At 37.0% G+C, this 25,351-nt stretch overlaps 1 protein-coding gene across 1 annotated transcript; it reads left to right on the top strand.

The window, feature by feature from the left end:
* Nucleotides 1-1,875: 1,875 nt before the first annotated feature.
* Nucleotides 1,876-24,208, top strand: LOC128649864 (uncharacterized). Its single transcript, XM_053703371.1, has 5 exons — nt 1,876-1,991; nt 12,740-12,882; nt 15,608-15,809; nt 21,715-21,882; nt 23,954-24,208. Exons 2-5 carry the CDS (start codon nt 12,748-12,750, stop codon nt 24,112-24,114), a joined length of 666 nt encoding a protein of 221 aa, XP_053559346.1. The 5' UTR covers nt 1,876-1,991; nt 12,740-12,747; the 3' UTR covers nt 24,115-24,208.
* The last annotated feature ends 1,143 nt before the right edge of the window (nt 24,209-25,351 follow it).

Raw genomic sequence — 25,351 nt, forward strand, 5'->3', positions numbered from 1 at the left:
TTCCTCTTACTCATTTACTTTACCCACACATATTATATACCGTTTTTCTCGCCATTAAATGGACTTTCTAAAGATACCATTATTTTCATCATATCTTATAATTTACTATAAAAAAAATATAAAATATGAGGAAAAAATTGAAAAAAAAAACACACTTTTTCTAACTTTTACCCCCAAAATCTGTATTTTGTCCCGAGAGAAATACCCAATGTTTACATGTTCTTTGCTTTTTTTGCAAGTTATAGGGCCATAAATACAAGTAGCACTTTGCTATTTCCAAACCACTTTTTTTCAAAATTAGCGCTAGTTACATTGGAACACTGATATCTTTCAGGAATCCCTGAATATCCCTTGACATGTATATATTTATATTTAGAAGACATCCCAAAGCATTGATCTAGACCCATTTTGGTATATTTCATGCCACCATTTCACCGCCAAATGCGATCAAATAAAAAAAATTGTTGACTTTTTCACAATTTTTTTCACAAACTTTAGGTTTCTCGCTGAATTTATTTACAAACAACTTGTGCAATTATGGCATAAATGGTTGTAAATACTTCTCTGGGATCCCCTTTGTTCAGAAATAGCAGACCTATATGGATTTGGCGTTGCTTTTTGGTAGTTAGAAGGCCGCTAAATGCCGCTGCACACCACACGTGTATTATGCCCAGCCGTGAAGGGGTTAATTAGGGAGCTTGTAGGGAGCTTTTAGGTTTAATTTTAGCTTTAGTGTAGTGTAGTAGACAACCCAAATTATTGATATAGGCCCATTTTGGTATATTTCATGCCACCATTTCACCGCCAAATCCAAATATGATCAAATAAAAAAAAAAAACTTAAATTTTTCACAATTTTAGGTTTCTCACTGAAATTTGCCCCCCAAAATAGTTTTTTTTATCTTTTTAAATATAAAATATTTGTTTTCTGTAGTGTAGCTGGCCCCCCTAAATAATCTTCATCCCTCCCCCTCCCAGATCCCTTATTAAAGAACAGAGATGCCACTGCATCTAGATCGATCTTTTTTTTTTTAAGTGGGCTGTATATTTTGCGCTCCCGCCCCCCCGCCTTCCCGGCCGCAACGGCTGCAAAGGCAGAGAAAGCAGGATCGGTTACTTAATCAAACATTGTGGGATTATTAAGTAAAAGCAGCTCCCACCAACCAACTAATTTGTAAACATACATAGCCGATGCAGATGGGGCCACAGAGTTTGAGGCATCACTACAATCCCTTGTAAGCAGCTGGAAGCGATCATGATCGCTTCCAGCACTTCAGACAACAGAGGACGTACCAGGTACGTCAACTGTCATTAAGGGAAGTTTTTTCTATGACGTACCTGGTACGTCCACTGTCATTAAGGGGTTAAAATTGCATGCCCTATCTGAATCATGAAAGTTTAGTTTTGACTTTACTGTCCCTTTAAGTATGCACCGTGCACCAGCATTTTAAACACGAAACTTGCTCAGAGAGTCCAAGGTGCTTATACCATCTGGTAATGACTCCATTTGTTAATTGCTGACATGATACAAAGCCATACTGGTGTTTTGAGCAGCTGCAGTATTTAAAATGCTGGTGCACTGAGAATAACTAGCTATACTTCCCATGCACATGCAGAGAAAAATGTGATAACTTTTACTAGAAGCATTTTTGCCAATACATGAATATTGCAAATGTGTTTCTATTCAAAGTTGTAAGTCTTCTATGTGTATTTACATTTTGACTGGAATGTCCCATTAACATATTTCTTTTTACTAAAGGAGCACTGTTTAATATCCATTTAACAGTGGTTAAATGCTGAATAAGCAATGATAAATCAAAGTCTAAAGACACAGAAATGGGTGTGTCACTAAAGCACAAACAAATGGCTGTGCAATCTGATCTTCTCTGCTTGTGTAATTTTAGCCCTCCCATTACATGACTGTAACAACCTACACAGGGGAAAAAAAACGGCTTTGTACAACACAAACACAGCACTTCAGGAAATCTCAAGGTACAGTTTTCAGTTTTATATTTTATTATGTATCAGATAAGCAAAATATGTTTTATATGTTTAGTATTAGTTCTTTCTGATTGTAGCTAGCTTCCTGTCTGAGTGGCTATTGCAGAGTAAACACAGGGTATTGCCTGCAAACAATACTGTCTTTCAGTGCTTTCTTACTAACATTTCAGGGAGCAAGTTTAAACTTTGTAATATTTTATTGCTTGATAATTTGTTTATGACATTATTTTGTGTTCAGAAAGCTTTATAAAAAAATGAACAAAATGCATGTTTTCCACATATACCAATTACACTACTATAGAACATTTTACTTTTACTCTAGACAGGGGTGGAACTACCATTGGTGCAGCAGGTGTGGTGGCAACAGGGCCCATAGCACCCAGTCTATACATAGACTTGTGCAGAATATGTATAATCCTAATGCAGGGGAGCCTTTTATTAGAGCAGGTTGCAAGTCTATCTTTCCTCAAAATCATTATACAAAGCAGCATGTATATTATTATTATTGCTTACTACTGTGTTACCTTTGGGGGGCCCAAAATAAATTTTGAACCAGGACCCTCTGTTGAATAGGTCCGCTACTGACTCTAAAACACCTCTTTAAGACCTTCTTTAGATTAAAACATTGTAAATAATAACTATTATAAATAATGTTTATTTTTTAAAGGGATATAATACTGTTTTATTTTTGTAATAAAAAAAAGCACTAAGCAATGGGTTATACTTAAAGGACCATGATCCCCAAATGTTGAAACACTTGAAAGTGATGCAGTATAGCTGTTAAAAGCTGACTAGAAAATATCACCTGAACATCTTTATGTAAAAAAGAAATATATTTTACCTCAAAATGTCCTTTTGGGGGGCCCTTAAAAGGGCCTTTTGTAGGGCATTGCCCTGAGATAAACAGCTCTTTTACTCCAAAAAATACAAACCCCACCTAACACTATACAAACCCCCACCCCCCAAACTACCAGGAGCCCTTAAAAGGGCTTTTTGTAGGGCATTGCCCTGAGATAAACAGCTCTTTTACTCCAAAAAATACAAACCCCACCTAACACTATACAAACCACCACCCCCCAAACTACAAAGGGCCCTTAAAAGGGCATTTTTGGGGGGGCCTTAAAAGCGCCTTTTGTAGGGCATTGCCCTGAGAAAACAGCTCTTTTACTCCAAAAAATTACAAACACCCCCTAACAGTATACAAACCCCCCACCCTCCAAACTACCAGGGGGCCTTGAAAGGGCCTTTTATAGGGCATTGCCCTGAAGATATCGGCTCTTTTTTTTAAAATCAAATTACAAAGGCCCACTAACATTAAAAAACAAAACACCCCCCCAAAATAAAAAAAACGATCTAAAAAAAACCTAAGCTACCCATTGCCCTGTAAAGGGCATTTGTATGGGCATTTAGCTCTTTTACTGCCCAGACCCTAACCTAAAAAATAAAACCCACCCAATAAACCCTTAAAAAAGCCTAACACTAACCTCCTGATGATCCACTTACAGTTTTTGAAGTCCTGCTTGAACGATCTTCATCCAGGCCGCATCTTCTATCTTGATCCCGGAGGTGCGGAGTGGGTCAATCCTGAAGACATTCTGCTCGGAGCATCCTCTTCATACGGTCGCCACCGTACACTGAATCTTCAATGCAAAGGACGCGATTCAAGATGGCGTCCTAATTCGAATTAGCCAATAGAATCAGAGCTGCTTAAATCCTATTGGCTGATTTGAATAGCCAATAGGAGTCTAGCAGCCCTAATTCCTATTGGCTGATTCAAAATTTTCAGCCAATAGGAATGCAAGGGCCTCCATCTTAAATTGCGTCCCTTGCATTGAAGATTCAGTGTACAGCGGCGACCGTATAAAGAGGATGCTCTGCGCCGGATGTCTCCAGGATGGACCCGCGCCGGCTGGATGAAGGTAGAAGAGGCCGCCTGGATGAAGACTTCTTGCCACATGGATGATGACTTTGCCAGCTGGATGAAGATTCTTCAAGCGGGACTTCAACAGCTGTAAGTGGATCTTCGGGGGTTAGTGTTAGGTTTTTTAAGGTTTTTTTGGTTGTTTTTTTTTTTTTTTTTTAGATTAGGGTTTGGGCAATGTAAAAGGGCAATACCCATACAAATGCCCTTTTCAGGGCAATGGTTACCTTAGGTTATTTTTTTTTTATTTGGGGGGTTGGTCTGGTGGTGGGTTTTACTGTTGGGGGGGGGGAGTTTGTATTTATTTTACAGGCAAAAGAGCTGATATCTTTGGGGCAATGCCCCAGAAAAGGCCCTTTTAAGGACCATTTGTAGTTTATTGTAGGCTAGGGTTTTTTTTTTATTTTGGGTGGGCTTTTTTATTTTGATAGGGCTATTAGATTAGGTGTAATTCTTTGTTATTTTTCGTAATTTAGTGTTTGTTTTATTTTGTAATTTAGTTAGTTTTTATTTTTTGAAATTAGATAATTAGATAATTTTAGAGTAGTGTTAGGATTTTTTTATTGGTAGTTTAGTTTTATTTAATTGGTAGTTTAATTTTAGTTTAATAATTAGAATAGTTTAATTGTTTAAAGTTATTATTTTTAATTTGACAGGTAAGTTTTAATTTAAAGTGAAGGTAAACTTTGGTGAATAAAAGCCCGTTTTTTAAAAATACTATTAAAACGGGCACCTTACATTCATCAAAGTTTACAAAGCAGCCGTTTTGTTAAAAAAATTACCTTTTTTTTCTTTTCACAGCTAGAGCAGCTTCCCCCACATAGAGATCCTCTATTCACACGTCAGCAATGACTAATCCTGCTTCCTCCAATCACAGCTTTCTCCCTAGGGTAGTCATTGCCTGAGGCCATGCCATGATTGGAGAAAGCAGGATTAGTCATTGCTGAGGTGTGAATAGAGGACCTCTAGGTGGGGGAAGCTGCTTTAGCTGTGAAAAGACAAAAAGGTAATTTTTTTAACAAAACTGCTGCTTTGTAAACTTTAATGAATGAAAGTGCCCCTGTTTTTAATAGTATTTTTAAAAAAATGAGCTTTCATTCACCAAAGTTTACCTTCACTTTAAGCTAGGGAAATTGTAATTTTAATATAAAGTTAGGGGGTCGTTAGGTTTAGAGGTTACTAGTTTATTTTAGTATATTTCTTTGTGGGGGGTTGCGCTTTAGAGGTTAATAGGTTTATTATAGCCGTGGTGTGGGCAGACTGCAGATTAGGGGTTAATAATATTCACATAGTGTTTGCGATGCGGGATGGCGGCGGTTTAGGGGTTAATATGTTTTTTATAGTGGTGACAATGTCTGGGAGCGGCGGAATAGGGGTTAATACATTTTTTTTAGTGGTGGCGATGTCGGGAGCGGCAGATTAGGGGTTAATAAATGTATTATAGTGTTTGCGATGCGGAAGGGCCTCGGTTTAGGTGTTACTAAGTAGTTTATTGGTGTTAGTGTACTTTTTAACACATTAGTTATTAATTTTATGTTAGATTTGTAGTGTAAAACTCATAACTACTGACTTTAGATGGCGGTACAGATCTTGTCGTTTTAGGCTCACTTTTTAGCCTCACCGCAAAACTCATAATACCGGCGCATTGGGAATCTCATTAAAAAAATGTCATTTTTACGTGTGCGGGACTGACGTTGCGGTACAGGCTAAAACGTGTGCGGTACAGCTATACCGACAACACTTGTAATAGCTGCGGTGCTGTTTTAACGCTAAAAATGCCATATTTTCAGCGTTACAAGCCGCAATGCAAAACTTGCAATCTAGGTGTATGTAGGTTGTTTGGTGTTTTTTTTTTTAACACAACCTCTTTTTAGGTTTACTTTCAATTAGCATATTTTTTTTACTAAAAGAGCACTATTTAATATCCCTTTAAATGATATGCTCTATTTGAAGGGACAGTAAACACCTTGAAATTAAAATAATCTTTTTAATTTGTGCAATAAATTAACATCTTAGTCAAATGTGGATATGTTGTGAATGCATTAACATCTTGATTGCTGCAATTGATTTTCAATAACCAAACCCCACCTACCATTTTCCTTTTTTGGAGGAGCCAATCCATTCTTGCTTCTGGAGAAGATGCAGCTAGCAACCATCATTATGTTGGCAATACATGCTATGCTAGGCTTTGCAGTTGTGCTAGATTCATCTCTGCTGAAACCAATTAGGTACATATATGTGGCAGGGTTAGGCTTATGAAGCCATTCGTGTACTCTTGGTTCTCAGAACTAGAAAATCCATTTTTCAAATTTAAATTACAGGAAAAAAGGAATATAAATAAGAGTATATTGCAACTTTACTTTACTGCACATAATTTAACATTTTTATTACAATCTCACGGCTAGATTTAGAGTTCGGCGGTAGCCGTGAAAACCAGCGTTAGCGGCTCATAACGCTGGTTTTAGGCTACCGCCGGTATATGGAGTCACTCAAAATAGGGTCTAACGCTCACTTTTCAGCCGCGACTTTTCCATAACGCAGATCCCCTTACGTCAATTGCGTATCCTATCTTTTCAATGGGATCTTTCTAACGCCGGTATTTAGAGTCGTTTCTGAAGTGAGCGTTAGAGCTCTAACGACAAAACTCCAGCCGCCGGAAAATAGCAGGAGTTAAGAGCTTTCTGGGCTAACGCCGGTTCATAAAGCTCTTAACTACTGTACCCTAAAGTACACTAACACCCATAAACTACCTATGTACCCCTAAACCGAGGTCCCCCCACATCGCCGCGACTCGATTAAAAAATTTTAACCCCTAATCTGCCGACCGCCACCTACGTTATACTTATGTACCCCTAATCTGCTGCCCCTAACACCGCCGACCCCTATATTATATTTATTAACCCCTAATCTGCCCCCCACAACGTCGCCTCCACCTGCCTACACTTATTAACCCCTAATCTGCCGAGCGGACCTGAGCGCTACTATAATAAAGTTATTAACCCCTAATCCGCCTCACTAACCCTATCATAAATAGTAATAACCCCTAATCTGCCCTCCCTAACATCGCCGACACCTAACTTCAATTATTAACCCCTAATCTGACGACCGGAGCTCATCGCTACTATAATAAATGGATTAACCCCTAAAGCTAAGTCTAACCCTAACACTAACACCCCCCCTAAGTTAAATATAATTTACATCTAACGAAATTAATTAACTCTTATTAAATAAATTATTCCTATTTAAAGCTAAATACTTACCTGTAAAATAAACCCTAATATAGCTACAATATAAATTATAATTATATTATAGCTATTTTAGGATTAATATTTATTTTACAGGTAACTTTGTAATTATTTTAACCAGGTACAATAGCTATTAAATAGTTAAGAACTATTTAATAGTTACCTAGTTAAAATAATAACAAAATTACCTGTAAAATAAGTCCTAACCTAAGTTATAATTAAACCTAACACTACCCTATCAATAAATTAATTAAATAAAATACCTACAATTACCTACAATAAAACCTAACACTACACTATCAATAAATAAATTAAATACAATTTCTACAAATAACTACAATTACATAAACTAACTAAAGTACAAAAAATAAAAAAATATTTACAAACATAAGAAAAATATTACAACAATTTTAAACTAATTACACCTACTCTAAGCCCCCTAATAAAATAACAAAGACCCCCAAAATAAAAAAATCCCTACCCTATTCTAAATTAATAAATGTAAAAGCTCTTTTACCTTACCAGCCCTGAACAGGGCCCTTTGCGGGGCATGCCCCAAGAAAATCAGCTCTTTTGCCTGTAAAAAAAAACATACAATACCCCCCCCCCCCAACATTACAACCCACCACCCACATACCCCTAATCTAACCCAAACCCCCCTTAAATAAACCTAACACTAAGCCCCTGAAGATCTTCCTACCTTGTCTTCACCATCCAGGTATCACCGATCCGTCCTGGCATCCGGTGCTGAAGAGGTCCAGAAGAGGCTCCAAAGTCTTCCTCCTATCCGGCAAGAAGAGGACATCCGGACCGGCAAACATCTTCTCCAAGCGGCATCTTCGATCTTCTTCCATCCGGTGCGGAGCGGGTCCATCTTGAATCAGCCGACGCGGATCCATCCTCTTCTTCCGGCGTCTCCCGACGAATGACGGTTCCTTTAAGGGACGTCATCCAAGATGGCGTCCCTCGAATTCCGATTGGCTAATAGGATTCTATCAGCCAATTGGAATTAAGGTAGGAATATTCTGATTGGCTGATGGAATCAGCCAATCGGAATCAAGTTCAATCCGATCAGCCAATCAGATTGAGCTCGCATTCTATTGGCTGTTCCGATCAGCCAATAGAATACGAGCTCAATCTGATTGGATGATTGGATCAGCCAATCGGATTGAACTTGATTCTGATTGGCTGATTCCATCAGCCAATCAGAATATTCCTACCTTAATTCCATTTGGCTGATAGAATCCTATCAGCCAATCGGAATTCGAGGGACGCCATCTTGGATGACGTCCCTTAAAGGAACCGTCATTCGTCGGGAGACGCCGGAAGAAGAGGATGGATCCGCGTCGGCTGATTCAAGATGGACCCGCTCCGCACCGGATGGAAGAAGATCGAAGATGCCGCTTGGAGAAGATGTTTGCCGGTCCGGATGTCCTCTTCTTGCCGGATAGGAGGAAGACTTTGGAGCCTCTTCTGGACCTCTTCAGCACCGGATGCCAGGACGGATCGGTGATAACTGGATGGTGAAGACAAGGTAGGAAGATCTTCAGGGGCTTAGTGTTAGGTTTATTTAAGGGGGGTTGGGTTAGATTAGGGGTATGTGGGTGGTGGGTTGTAATGTTGGGGGGGGGTATTGTATGTTTTTTTTTACAGGCAAAAGAGCTGATTTTCTTGGGGCATGCCCCGCAAATGGCCCTGTTCAGGGCTGGTAAGGTAAAAGAGCTTTTACATTTATTCATTTAGAATAGGGTAGGGAATTTTTTATTTTGGGGGTCTTTGTTATTTTATTAGGGGGCTTAGAGTAGGTGTAATTAGTTTAAAATTGTTGTAATATTTTTCTTATGTTTGTAAATATTTTTTTATTTTTTGTACTTTAGTTAGTTTATGTAATTGTAGTTATTTGTAGAAATTGTATTTAATTTATTTATTGATAGTGTAGTGTTAGGTTTTATTGTAGGTAATTGTAGGTATTTTATTTAATTTATTGATAGGGTAGTGTTAGGTTTAATTATAACTTAGGTTAGGACTTATTTTACAGGTAATTTTGTTATTATTTTAACTAGGTAACTATTAAATAGTTCTTAACTATTTAATAGCTATTGTACCTGGTTAAAATAATTACAAAGTTACCTGTAAAATAAATATTAATCCTAAAATAGCTATAATATAATTATAATTTATATTGTAGCTATATTAGGGTTTATTTTACAGGTAAGTATTTAGCTTTAAATAGGAATAATTTATTTAATAAGAGTTAATTAATTTCGTTAGATGTAAATTATATTTAACTTAGGGGGGTGTTAGTGTTAGGGTTAGACTTAGCTTTAGGGGTTAATCCATTTATTATAGTAGCGATGAGCTCCGGTCGTCAGATTAGGGGTTAATAATTGAAGTTAGGTGTCGGCGATGTTAGGGAGGGCAGATTAGGGGTTATTACTATTTATGATAGGGTTAGTGAGGCGGATTAGGGGTTAATAACTTTATTATAGTAGCGCTCAGGTCCGCTCGGCAGATTAGGGGTTAATAAGTGTAGGCAGGTGGAGGCGACGTTGTGGGGGGCAGATTAGGGGTTAATAAATATAATATAGGGGTCGGCAGTGTTAGGGGCAGCAGATTAGGGGTACATAAGTATAACGTAGGTGGCGGTCGGCAGATTAGGGGTTAAAAATTTTTAATCGAGTCGCGGCGATGTGGGGGGACCTCGGTTTAGGGGTAATATAGGGGTCGGCGGTGTTAGGGGCAGCAGATTAGGGGTACATAAGGATAACGTAGGTGGCGGCGCTTTGCGGTCGGCAGATTAGGGGTTAATTATTGTAAGTAGCTGGCGGCGACATTGTGGGGGGCAGGTTAGGGGTTAATAAATATAATATAGGGGTCGGCGGTGTTAGGGGCAGCAGATTAGGGGTACATAGGGATAACGTAGGTTGCGGCGGTGTACGGAGCGGCAGATTAGGGGTTAATAATAATATGCAGGGGTCAGCGATAGCGGGGGCGGCAGATTAGGGGTTAATAAGTGTAAGGGTAGGGGTGTTTAGACTCGGGGTACATGTTAGAGTGTTAGGTGCAGACGTAGGAAGTGTTTCCCCATAGGAAACAATGGGGCTGCGTTAGGAGCTGAACGCTGCTTTTTTGCAGGTGTTAGGTTTTTTTACAGCTCAAACAGCCCCGTTGTTTCCTATGGGAGAATCGTGCACGAGCACGTTTTTGAGGCTGGCCGCGTCCGTAAGCAACTCTGGTATCGAGAGTTGCATTTGCGGTAAAAATGCTCTACGCTCCTTTTTTCGAGCCTAACGCAGCATTTTTTGGAACTCTCGATACCAGAGTTAATTTTATGCTGCGGCCAGAAAAAAGCCCGCGGAGCGTTAACAGCCCATCTACTGCCAAACTCCAAATCTAGGCCTCAGTGTTTTCTGCAAATGTTAGTCTTTGTGTTTATTGTAATATAATTTTAGAGTTCTAATGTTAGTGCATTTGTAGTATCACAAAAATACCAAGATTAAATTGTTTTATTCAGTCTTATGTTTCTTAATGTAAATCATTTAGACTGTATGTAAATAAAAAAAAATTCTCTCCCATTTTTTCCTGTGAGTATTTATTTTTTAAGTGAGCTTAAGGAACATGAAACCCCCATTTTTTTCTTTCATGATTTATAAAGAGCATACAATTTTAAACAACTTTCTAATTGACTTATATTATCTAATGTTCTTCATTTTTGGGATATCCTTTGCTGAAAAGCATATCTAGATAGACCCAGTAGCTGCTTATTGGTGGCTGGACATAGATGCCTCATGTGATTGGCTCAACCATGTGCATTGCTATTTCTTCAACAAAGGATATTTAAATAAAGAAGCAAATTAGAAAATAGAAATAAGTTGGAAAGTTTTTTTTAACCCCTTAAGGACCAAGACATACAGGGTACGTCCTACAACAACTGTGAATGACCAAGATCGCTTCCAGACGCTTTTAGGGTATTTATATTGAGACTTCCTGCAATACCCTTTTTTAAGCATCCGATGCAGAAAGGGCCACTCTGTGGCCCTCTCTGCATCGGCCGATCGTTGGTGGGTGGGAGCCATTGCAGGGAGGCAGGCGGGCGAGTGGGCGGCCCATCGCTGGAGAACTTCTGGCCAGTAATGGATCTCACTTGCAAGTGCGCGCAGTAAAGGGAGCGGTGGTCGTGCATGCACAACCACTAAACAAGAAATGGTGGGAGAGGGAGGGGGGAATAATATTGGAAAAGGGATCTGGGAGTGGGGTAGGGTATTGAGGGATTGAGGGAGGGGCAACTACACTACAGAAAAAGTGGGATTTATATATAAAAAGAGCACATTTTATTGAAAAGTTAGTATAGTCTGCCAGTATATATATATATATATATATATATATATATAGACTTTCTGCCAGTACTAAAGATGGCGGTGACATTAAGTGAGGTGGGGGAGGGAAGAGAGCTGTTTGAGAGGGGTCAGGGAGTGGGATGTGTCAGGTGGGAGGCTGATCTCTAAACTAAAGCTTAAATTAACCCTTCAAGCTCCCTACAAGCTAACTAATTAACCCCTTCACTGCTGGGCATAATAGAAGTGTGGTGTGCAGCGGCATTTAGCGGCCTTCTAATTACCAAAAAGCAATGCCAAAGCCATATATGTCTATTTCTGAACAAAGGGGATCCCAGAGAAGCATTTACAACCATGTATGCCATAATTGCACAAGCTGTTTGTAAATAATTTCTGTGAGAAACCTAAAGTTTGTAAAAAAGTGAACATTTTTTTAGGGGATTCCTGACATGTATCAGTGTTACAATGTAACTATCGCTAATTTTTTTGGGGAAAAATGGTTTGGAAATAGCAAAGTGCTACTTGTACTTATTGCCCTATAACTTGCAAAAAAAGCAAAGAACGTGTAAACATTGGGTTTTTCTAAACTCAGGACAAAATTTAGAAACTATTTAGCATGAGTGTTTTTTGGTGGTTGTAGATGTGTAACAGATTTTGGGGGTCAAAGTTCGAAAAAGTGGGGGGGGGTTTTTCAATTTTTTTCATCATTTTTTTATTTTTATAGTAGATTATAAGATATGATGAAAATAATGGTAACTTTAGAAAGTATATTTAATGGCAAAAAAAAAATGGTATATAATATGTGTGGGTACAGTAAATAAGTAAGAGGAAAGTTAGAGCTAAACACAAACACCGTAGAAAAGTAAAAATAGCCCTGGTCCCTAACGGTAAGAAAAGTGAAAAATGGTCTGGTCACTAAGGGGTTAAAATTGTATTCTCTATCTGAATCATGAAAGAAAAATTTGGGGTTTAGTGTCCCTTTGACTTGCTAGGAAACCCTGATGTCATTCACATAAATCATTTTTTTTTTTAAATGTCTTACAATGTCATCTTCTTTTGTTCTGCTAGATAGTTAACTAAACAGTACCTAATACATTTCATATATTAGTTTAGTTCAAGTTATTTTAATAAGCTTCGAAAATTCAGATACATGATTTATAGTTCTCAAATATGCGATTTATTCTCACATATGTATTTAAAAATAAGCTTCAATAATAGTAATGTCATTTCACATTTTAGAATAGAAAATGAAGCTATCTATCCTTGGAGCTACCGGTCAGACTGGTTTATACTTGGTCTCACAAGCCCTAGAAAATGGACATGAAGTGACAGCCCTTGTGAGAAATGCCAGCAAACTCACCATTCAGCATGAGAACTTAAAGGTTTGTAACCTTCAAATATCTAATTCTATGGGCAAATATTCATTATACGGCATTCTACTATTTTCTTTACCGGATTTATTCATGCAATAATGCAGCACACAAATAATAATAATAAGCAAATCAGATGGATAATGTAAATGAATAACAAAATAATTCTGTCCATGCCTATACATGGGCAGAATTATAATATATATATATATATATATATATATATATATATATATATATATATATATATATATATATATATATATATATAAACAACATTTTAAATTAGGGGGAAATAAAAGGCGAGTTTAAAATCCTCCACTACGCACAAAATATAGAAAAAATAACTCATTGTGTAGTTCATTAACAAATCTAGACAGGCCCAGAGGCTTGTTTTCCCACAGAAAACCTCTGAATTACATTGTTTCCTATGCAGCAAAGGATTCTGGGTAAGATATGCAAATTAAGTACACAATGACACACCTTTTTACTTCAGTCTGCTTTTCAGCAGGTTCCCTTTACGCCAAAGTATTAGTGATGTCCAGTTCATGAACAAATCGTTCATTTGAACTGGATCTTTTCAGTGAACTGTATGAATCAGTTCACCAGACTGAACTGATTCGTTTCAAACAGTTCACTTCCTGAGTCTGCAGCAGCACTGGTAATACGATCCTAGAGTGTGTACTGCTTCTGCTAACTCCTCCTTTGCAATGAATCAGACAGCCTCACTCTAGGATCATATTACCAGTACTGTTACTGATTCAAGAAGTGAACTGTTTGCAAACGAATCAGTGTACTGTTAACTCCTTTGCAATGAATCATTCAGTTAACAGTACACTGATTCAAAGATACCCCTAACTGCACCTAAATTAACCCTTACAAAAGTAGCAGGCCTCAACCTTATATTTATAAACCAAAACTCTGTATGGCTTATAAATAAATATAAGGTTGAGACCTGCTGCTTCTGTAAGGGTTAATTTAAGGTGCAGTTAGGGGTATATTTGAATCAGTGTACTGTTAACTGAACGAATCATTGCAAAGGAGTTAGTTAACAGTACACTGATTTACAGAAGCAGCAGGTCTCAACCTTATATTTATTTATAAGCCATACAGAATTTGGGGCTCTTTTGTCACTTTTATTAAAGTTAATGAGAAGTCTTTTATTAGATATGCATATCTTAGGAAAATACATGCAACACAGTACATAGAACAGAGTATACAGCATGCTCTGTTCTATGTACTGTGTTGTATGTATCTGTGAAGGAGCCGATTCTGCGTGTGAGGACTCAGGAGTCAGGAGGAGCTGAACTGTTAAGACACTGACTCAGGAGTCAAGATTCAAGCATCGGATCAGCGGGCAGAGAGTCTGCAGTAAGAGAATCTTCAGCTCTGCATCACATGCTCAAGTGAACTGATGAATCGGTTCATGAATCGGTTCAGTTAAACGAACTGTCCGAAATGAACCGATTCATCAAAATGAACCGAACTTCCCATCACTACAAAGTATCGCTGTTCACACAGCTTATAAACTTAGCTAGGGTTAGTGCAGTGATTCATAACCATCCCAGGACAGACTGTTTCGTGGTTTTTGCCACTCATCAGCTGGGAGAAGGTTAGAATCACTGCTGGGTGAAGTTGATTCCAGGCAGAATACAACAACATTTTAAATTAGGGGGAGATAAAAGGCGAGTTTAAAATCCTCCACTACGCACAAAATATAGAAAAAATAACTCATTGTGTAGTTCATTAACAAATCTAGACAAGCCCAGAGGCTTGTTTTCCCACAGAAAACCTCTGAATTACATTGTTTCCTATGCAGCAAAGGATTCTGGGTAAGATATGCAAATGAAGTACACAATGACACACCTTTTTACTTCAGAAATATATATACACATATACATACACACACACATACAAACATCCTATATAATAAAAGGCCACTTATTATTATTATTATATGTTTGTCCAACGCAGTCATCCGTAGTAGAGACTGCGTGAGACAAACATACCTGGCCATAACCCCTTAACAACTAGTGCCGATGCACAGTAGAGACTTTGCGAGGACGGCACTGGTCATTAAGCCCTTAAGGACCTGGCCTCTCTCTGCCCATGCGTGGGGCAGTGCAGAAATAGTCTTGCAGATGTACCGAGGCGTGGGAGGGTTAGGAGGGAGGTGGGTGGGTGGCCCATCGCTGGGAGGGGCGGGAACAGGTGAGACTGCTACACTACAAAAAAAAATTATGCCAAGAGCGGCAGGGAGGGGGGAGGAGGGAGAAGGAGGTACATGGGGATCCTAGAGTGGAGGGGGAGAATAAAGGCTAGGGAAAGGATCTTGGAGGGAAACATTTTGTCCCGAGTAGACGAGCTTTAACACTAGCATAAACACACACATATATACAGAGACACACACATGTTCACAGACAACACACACATATACACAGAGACATTCACATACTCACAGACAACACATATACAAACACCTGGACAATCCCACTATTCCTGAACAAGTAAGAAATTTAAATGCAGGATTAAAAATGTTGTCTCCCCTCCCCCTCCTCCTATGTTTACTATTGAGTAGACTATTACTATTACTAACTTTATTTGAATCATTGTTTTTTGGGGGGGAGGAGGGTATAATACAAGTTATGTATAGCATCACCTTGTTTAGTATTAAAATGCAACATGTATAAGCAACATAAATATTAACTAATGTTTTATAAAATGTATACATCTTTAGGTCGTGGAATGTAATATATTTTCAGCAGAATCATTATCAGAGCATTTTCAAGGTAAAGATGCTGTCATGTCTTGCCTGGGCTTTCCTTACAAGCTTTTTTCATCTATCAGTGGATACACTGACTCAATGACTGCCGTTGTGACCGCCATGCGTCAGGCTGAAGTGACAAGGATGGTGACAATGACTTCTTGGTATACTGGCCGTAAGTATCTTTATTACCCCGTAATGCCAAGTTTCCAAGAATATTTTGACAGCAGAATGGCTTAGATCTTCCATGATTCAGATACAGCATGCGATTTTAAACAAATGTCTAATTTACTTCTATTTTCTTTCTCTTGGTATCTTTTGTTGAAAAGCGGGGACGTATGCTTAGAAGCCGGCCTATTTCTGGAGCATTATGGCAGCAGTTTTGCAAAAATATTATCCATTTGCAAGAACACTAGATGTCAGCACTATTTCCTGCCATGTAGTGTCTAGATGCCTTCCTAGGTATCTCTTCAACAAAGAACATCATAGGAACAAACCAAATTTGATAATAGAAGTAATTTGGAAACTTTTTTTAAAATTATATGTTTTGTCTGAATCACAAAATATTTTTTTGGGGTTTTATATTCCTTTCACCCCTTCACTACCGGGACTTTCAGAGAAGAACTTTCCCAAAATACCTGAAAAATGTAAGCATTTTTGCTATCACTCAATTTAAACAGAAATAGAGCCTTGGTTTTTTTTTTAATTTACCTGTCAAAACTATATATTATTTTTAAGCAGATAAGGCAAGGTATTGATCTAGGCCCATTTTGGTAAATTTCATGCTGCCATTTCACCACCAAATGTGATCATATAAAAAAAAAAAAATAGTTAACGTTTTCACAAACTTTTGGTTTCTCACGGAAATTATTTACATACTGCTTGTGCAATCGAGATACAAATGGTTGTAAAAGCATCTATGGGATCCCCTTTATTTAGAAATAGCAGACATGCATGGCTTTGCCATTGCCTTTTGGTAATTAGAAGGCTGATAATTGCAGCTGTGCACCACACTTCTATTATTCGTGGCAGTGAAGGGGTAAATCGAGTAGCTTGTAAGTTTAATTTTGGCTTTAGTGTAGAGATTACCCTCCCCTGATCCCTCCCAAACAGCTTTCTTCCCTCTTAGGTACTGGCAGACAGTCTGCCAATATGAAGATTTAAGGCCATTTTTTTTCCCACCCTTACCCTCCAACCTTCCCGATTCCTCCCAAACAGCTCTCTAACCCTCTTCCCTGCCAGTACCTGTAAAACACTATATATATATATATATATATATATATATATATATATATATATATATATATATATATATATAAAAATTTCATTTTAATTTCTGTAGTGTAGTGGTCCCCCTCCCACGATTATTAGTTAGGAATCCCCACCCCCTCTTTTTTTTCTGTAGTGTAGCTCCCTATCCATCTCCCTTTATTTAATTTTTTTCCGTAGTGTAGAGCCCCCCTCCTCCCTCTGCTGCTGGACCGCCCATTCACACAGTGTCGCTGTCTGTAACGATCTGGCATCTGACTTCATATGGAACTGGAGCACAGATGACGCTCTGGTTCCATATGCAGGCAGATGCCATGAGCTCAGTAACTCCAGCTTGCGGCTGTAACTTAACAGCTGAGACTGTTGGAGCTTCCTGCAGCTCCGACAGTGAAATGCTTCTGGTGAAATGCTTGTGCAATGCTGCCCCTGCACATTTGCAGCCAATCGGCCGCTAGCAGGGGGTGTCAATCATCCCAATCGTATCTGATCGGATGATTGCTGTCTGCCACCTCAGAGGTGGTGGATGAGTTAATTTGAAATTTATGCTAAAAGCATAAAAATAGGATGCGCTGAAAAATATTAATATCCAAAAAAAGAAATGTGTATATATAACAATAGCTATAAATATAACTGTAATTATACAAATATCAATGTCGGTAATAGAAATCAGCCAAAAGTGTAAAAGTAATTGTGTATGGTAATTGTTTTTACCACTGAGCAATTAAAAAGTGAAAAAATACTATGAATATTGTAAAACAGTGATATAAAACACTATAAAAATTGTAAAAAACGAAATAAAACAAAAAAATATTGGTTAAATTACCCATAAAACAATAATGCTATAATAAACCCAAAATATCAAATAAAATAAAAATATGCTAAGACAATTCAAAAAATATATATATAAAAAAGTTTGTGAATAGAACCATGAAAGAAATGCTGTGAAGCAAAGTTCATGTGTGGGCTACTTTTCTTGAACCCGATGGTGAATCAGTGGATCTAGAAGGTGAGAACTAAAAGAAAGCGCCTCATGGTGGGGTAATCAAACACAAATGTGCAACAATGTGAAAAAGGGCAAGTGAAATGGTACTCACAAGTGTAGTGGCACTCTTAGTGAAAGAAGTGCAAATGAGCAGGCTGACCTTTTAAACAGCAGTCAGTACACTGGAAGGACGAAATCTTGTTGGTAACAGGAAAAACTACTGACTATCCACAGCCGGGTGGATTACTGCTCAAATCTGTGTCTGTCCATAGAATATGCACCAGCAGAGAGCAGGGTGATTAGCAACGCCGTATGCGCTGCTGTGAAAGGCAAAACGATAAAGGTGTGGTTTGCTCCTTAATGGCAATTGACTTCAAAATAAAAGGGTCATGAGAGAGTTCAGAAATCCGAGTATGGTAAAAACAAGGTGTTTATTTTGAGCTAAAACAACGCGTTTCTCGGCCGCAAGCTCTTGGCCGTTTCCTCAGGTAGTATCTTACGACCACTGCTTCTTAAGTTTCAGGCAGATTTGAAACTTTGGGGGTAGATTGCAGCATCCACTGCTTGATAAATCTACCCCAAGGCGTCTAAGGCTATGGTTGTCATTTTTCACCTTGGCCCAGCATGCGGAATTAATAAAGATTCTTTCCCCTGTAAAACATCTCATGTTAGTGTCTTGATATTTAAAAACTGATGAGATTGACCCATTTAGTTTTTCTCTTATTTCTCTTGAACTGTTTTATTTTGTGCATAAGTTAAAGGGTCAGTCTACACCAGAATTTTTATTGTTTTAAAAGATAGATAATCCCTTTATTACTCATTTCCCAGTTTTGCATAACCAACACAGTTATAATAATATACTTTTAATCTCTGTGATTATCTTGTATCTAAGCCTCTGCAAACTGCCCCTTTTTCAGTTGCTTTGACAGACTTGCAGTCTAGCCAATCAGTGTCTGCTCCCAGATAACTTCTCGTGCACAAGCACAGTGTTATCTATATGAAATACGTGAACTAACACCCTCTAGTGGTGAAAAACTGTTAAAATGCAATCTGAAAGAGGTGGGCTTCAAGGTCTAAGAAATTAGCATATGAACCTCCTAGGTTAAGCTTTCAACTAAGAATACCAAGAGAACAAAGCAAAATTGGTGATAAAAGTAAATTGGAAAATTGTTTAAAATGACATGCTCTATCTGAATCATGAAAGTTTATTATGGCCTAGACTGTCCCTTTAAGAGTGGACTGTTTTATAGAGAGAGTTTTTTTGTTATGTGTTCTGTCAATTGCCTCAGTATATCACTTCACCAGATCTTATTAGCAAGTGCATATTATTCAAATTTTGGTTCAGCAGAGAGTTTATAACTGGGTGGTCAGTGATAGCTACCAAACCTACAAGCAGATTATTAAAAGGATAGTAAAGTCAAATTTAAACTTTGATGATTCAAATACATCATGCAATTTTAAACCACTCTCCATAATACTTCTATTATCAAATATGTTTAGTTTCTTGGGATCCTTTTGTTGAAGAGTAGGGTCCATAGCAGTGCTGCACTACTGGGATCTAGATGAACAGATCTAGTGAGCCAATGACAATAGGCTTATATATGCAGCCACCAATCGCCATCTAGCTGCCAGCAGTGCATTGCTGTTCTTGAGCCTACCAAAGTATGCTTTTCAACTAAGGGCAACGAGAGAACAAAGCTAAATTGTTACGTGCTGGAAAGTTGTTTAATGTTACGTGCTTTCTTTAAATTAGGATAGTTTTATAATGGCTTCACTGTCCATTTAAAAAAAAAATTGCCTTTACAAAAAGTTTTAAATCAAAGCTTTAGCAATAATGTCATACAGGATGGTAGCATAAAAGAGATACAGAGCACAATTTATCAAGTCGTCAACTTGTTTACTTCTTTTTAAGCAAATATCACCACCATTGTTTGCATCTAATGGAAGTGCATTTGACAGTTTTTTTTTTTTTGTTTTGTTTTTTTTTTAAATTACATTTTATGAGAAGAGCAGCTAATGAGATAACTACCATATTAGTGTATCTGTACGGTTCTGGTCTAAAATAGACCTGATCAGCCAGAAGCGTGTCCTGTGGTAGAAAATCAGCAACAATGTCAGCACCTAGGACCTATAAAAATGATGCTGCAATTACTGTAAGCATTGTAATAAAATGTACCTATCCTCTTAAAGGGACACTGAACCCCAATTTTTTTTCTTTCGTAATTCAGACAGAGCATGCATTTTTAAGCAACTTTCTTATTTACTCCTATTATCAATTTTCTTTGTTCTTTTGCTATCTTTATTTGAAAAACAAGGCATCTAAGCTAAGGAGCCAGACAATTTTTGGTTCAGTACCTGGACAGCACTTGTTTAATTGTGGGTGAATTTATCCACCGATCAGCAAGAACAACCTAGGTTGTTCACGAAAAAAATGGGCCGGCATCTAAACTTACATTCTTGCATTTCAAATAAAGATACCAAGAGAATGAAAAAAAATTGATAATAGGAGTAAATTAGAAAGTTGCTTAAAATTGCCTGCTTTATCTGAATTATGAAAGAATTTTTTTTGGTTCAGTGTCCCTTTAATTTAATAAAATTCTACTAAAAATATTGCCTATCTTATGGTCAGCACAATCACAGTTAATAAAGTAAGATGAGAAAACTGTTATTTTGGTTCTTCACACCTTTTCTGGACAATCCCTCCATTGATATTATATTTAAGACTATGGGCTCTATTTATTAAGCAGCGGACGCTGCTTCAGAGCCCCATCGTTTCAGCCTCGCCTGAAATGGAAGTTAAGAAGCTGCGGTCGTAAGATCCGATTAGGGCGGCATTGCACAAGCATTTCACCAGAAATGCTTGTGCAATGTTAAATGTTGACAGCTATGTATAGGTGCCCTATTTTTTATTTATATTGTGTCCACCGCCTAAAAGAGGTTGAATGTAAAAAAAAATTCTTTCATGATTTAGAAAGAGCATGCAATTTTAAACAACTTTTTAATTTACTTCTATTTTCTAATTTGTTGCATTCTTTAGATATCCTTTGCTGAAAAGCATATCTAGATCGGCTTTGTAGCTGCTGATTGGTGGCTGCACATAGATGCCTCGCATGATTGGCTCACCCATGTGCATTGTTATTTCTTTAACAAAGGATATCTAAAGAATGAAGCAAATTAGATAAAAGAAGTAAATTGCAATGTTGTTTAAAATTGTGTTCTCTATCTGAATCATTAAATCATTTTTTTGGGTTTAGTGTCACTTTAAGATGCAGATATGCACATAAAAATACTAACTGATTTAATAATAATTTTGAAAAACTGTTTGTTGAATGGCACAAGGGCTCATTCTCTGTAAGAAATTATGTGGGTGATCTAACCAATGATGTTACTGGGTTCTGTATTAGCTTATTTTCTACCATACACATGTAAGAGCAGAAATTCAACAAAGAAAGTTACATTCAAGTTGTTTTAACTTCATATTGAAATTTACAGGAAATGCATGTTTGTGCACAGCACATTCCTATGGATTTATTGCTAACTGGCTAATAAGTACTGGCACCACAGCTCAATTGGTTAGTAGGCACTAATACACAAACATAATAATAAAATTAGTTTTATTACGGACAAGGGCATTAAAAACAAGACAAAATGAATGCATTTTAAAAGACCCTCTTTTAGATGCAACCAAGTACATTTTTAAAGTTATATCTGGCACACACACAAAATGAAAATTGTGGATTATTTTGTGTAAACAATGAAGTTTAGTGTTATGGTTATCTGGAAATGAAGTGTAGTAGCAATACTACTAACTGGTATGATCTATTCACAGCTGGCTCTGGTCAGAACTCTTCCTTTTTTGTGCGTAATCTACTCATACCGCTCATTAAAAGCGTGCTTACAAATATGCATGAGATGGAGCAATACTTGGAGAAGGAATGTTCTGATCTTAACTGGACGGTGGTCAGACCTCCAGGACTTCAAAACTATCCAGCCTCAGGTATGTATGGAACTAGAGTTATATTTAAACTTGTGAATGGATTTTATTTGAACAAGATCTTTAAAGGTACATTAAACTGCTGTACGGATAGTACTTGTATAGGTATTTTTCTTACTGTGTCTAGAGCTCGCTTCAGAGCTTTTCTCTTATTTTAACCCTTTACAGGTACCAAAAAGGCCCATCAAGTCTACCCATATTACATGTTACTGTTTTCGTAGACTAGCCTTAAGCGTGTCCCAAACATGTTTTGTAATTATTTTACTGTCCCTGTGATTACTACCTCTATTGGATGTTTAATCCATAATCTACCACCCTTTCTGTAAAAAAAAATTCTTTCAGCTTCCACTTTATTAAGACCCTTCATATATTTGAAGGTTTCTATCATGTCACCTTTTTCCCTTCTCTCCTCTAAATAATAAATATTTGGATCATAGTGTCTTTCGTTGTACTATTTATATTTTAGACCGTGTACCAGTTTAGTAGCCCTCCTTTGGACAGTTTCTACTTTATTTATATCCTTCTGCTTGCTATTTCTGCTACTAATACCTCTCCCAATGCAACCAAGTATTCAACTGGCCTTACTGGCTGCTCTGCTGAATTGTTTACCAAATTTTAAATCATCTGAAATAATAATTCCTTAGTCTGTTCCTCTTTAGTTACATTCAGTAATGCACAACTGAGACTATAATTGGCCTGCTCATTTGTTCCAACCCTCCTGTAACATCAACTCTTTATCATCACCTTCTCCTGGAGCCCACTTACAATATCACTTATGAACATGTTAAACAAAACAGGCCCAAGAATTGACCTTTGGAGAACACCACTAGTAACTGACCCCTCATTTGAATGTACTTCATTATTTGAAACCCTTTACCTTATATCCTTAAGCCAGCATTCTTAGCATTTACTCTAAATAAATACATTTTGTGAATACGTTTGTTGTGTGGGACAATGTCAAATGCGCTATATCTATGCACATTCATGGATCATGATGTTTCCCAGCTTTGTGACAGTTGTATCATGTACTTCTGGAGCATTACATTCATGCAATTTTTATACATTATTTTATATATATATATATATATATATATATATATATATATATATATATATATATATATATATATATATATACACACACACTATAGGGATAGCAACAATGTAAAACTTTTGTCATTGAGTGTGAGGTAAGATCTGAGATGATGGTTCACAGTTTGAAACATTGTGAACCATCTCCATTTGAAACATTTAAAGGGTTAAAATAGAAGAATCACTTGGAAAAGAGCTGCAGGCACAACAAGAAAGACAATATCTTTTCAATTTGCAGCTATTTTAGGTTCCAGAATTTGGTTTATGGTATTTCTAGGTAGTATGTGACAAGGAAAATTAGGTGTTATAGTGTATTGGTAATGTCCTTTCAAAGGGGCATGAAACTTGCAAAAAAAAGTATGTGAAAGTTTTTTTTTTTAAAAAACAGGAAATTCATGTTTTGTTTTTTTAACTAGGCCTCAATGATTGCTCTGGCATCATCAAAGGCAAAAACATTCTGATTAAAGGGACAGTCTAGTAAAAATTAAACTTTTAATTTTAAACAACTTTCCAATTTGCCAAATTTGCTTTGCTCTCTTGGTATTCTTTGTGGAAAGCTAGACCTATGTAGGCTCATATGCTAATTTTTAAGCCGTTGAGCTGCCTCTTATTTCAGTGCATTTTGACAGTTTTTGACACTTAGACACTGCTAGTTCATGTGTGTCATATATAACGTTGCGTTCACTCCCATGGAGTTATGCACTGATTGGCTAAAATGCAAGTCTGTTAAAGAACTGAGATAACGGTGCAGTCTGCAGAGGCTTACATACAAGGTAATCACAGAGGTAAAAAGTGTATTAATATAACTGTGTTGGTTATGCAAAACTGGGGAATGGGTCATAAAGGGATTATCTATCTTTTTAAACAATAAAAATGTGGAGTAGACTGTCCCTTTTAATAAAAAAAAAGAATGTGCTTATATTTTCCTTTTTTTAGATGTAATAAATGTATTAATTGTTTTTGTACAACTGTATCTCTACAGATAAAGAAATAGTGACGTATGAAGGCTTTTTCGTTCCTGATGATAAAGGTTATCCAGTAACCAATACTGTGGCTCGAGGAGATGTAGCTCGATTTATGCTCTCTGTGCTCAATGATGCACAATGGACCAGAAAAATTGTGGCAATGTGTTGTAAATCATAGAAATAACTATCATACAATTTCACTCTCCTTTAGGAAAATTATAGCTTTAAATGGATTTTAAATGAGAGAGAAAAATAAAATAAAAAAGGAATAACTCATTGTGTAGTTCATTAACAAATCTAGACAGGCCAGAAGGCTTGTTTTTCCCACACAAAACCTCTGAATTACATTGTTTTCAATGCGGCAAAGGATTCTGGGTAAGATATGCAAATTAGGTTCACAACACACTTTTTTTTACTTAAAGTCTGCTTTTCAGCAGATTCCCTTTACGCCAAAGCATTGCTGTTCACACAGCTTATAAGCTTAGTGCAGTGATTCATAACCATCCCAGGAAAGACTGTTTACTGTTTTTTTCCCCATTCATCAGCTGGGAGAAGGTTTGAATCACTGCTGGGATATATATATATATATATATATATATATATATATATATATATATATATATATACAAACATACATTTATATTCCTTTAAATGTTCTGTTAACTGGTGATCATGTATTATTAATGAAAAATACATTATATATTTGTAAAATATACCTGTTTAACACTTCACTGCAGAACAACTTCTCACCCTGTCGCTTAAAGGGCCATTAAACCGAAATTTTTTCTTTAATGATTCAGGTAGAGAATACAATTTTAAACAACATTCCAATTTACTTCTATTATCTAATTTGCTGCAATCTTTAGATATCCTTTGTTAACCCCTTAATGACCACAGCACTTTTCCATTTTCTGTCCGTTTGGGACCAAGGCTATTTTTACATTTCTGCGGTGTTTGTGTTTAGCTGTAATTTTACTCTTACTCATTTACTGTACCCACACATATTATATACCGTTTTTCTCGCCATTAAATGGACTTTCTAAAGATGCCATTATTTTCATCATATCTTATAATTTACTATAAAAAAAATATAAAATGAGGAAAAAATTGAAAAAAACACACTTTTTCTAACTATGACCCCCAAAATCTGTTACACATCTACAACTACCAAAAAACACCCATGCTAAATAGTTTCTAAATTTTGTCCTGAGTTTAGAAATACCCAATGTTTACATGTTCTTTGCTTTTTTTGTAAGTTATAGGGCCATAAATACAAGTAGCACTTTGCTATTTCCAAACCATTATTTTTCAAAATTAGCGCTAATTACATTAGAACACTGATATCTTTCAGGAATCTCTGAATATCCATTGACATGTATATATTTTTTTTTAGTAGACATCCCAAAGTATTCATC

The sequence above is a fragment of the Bombina bombina genome, chromosome 2, assembly GCF_027579735.1.
Source record: "Bombina bombina isolate aBomBom1 chromosome 2, aBomBom1.pri, whole genome shotgun sequence".
Lineage (NCBI taxonomy): Eukaryota > Metazoa > Chordata > Amphibia > Anura > Bombinatoridae > Bombina > Bombina bombina.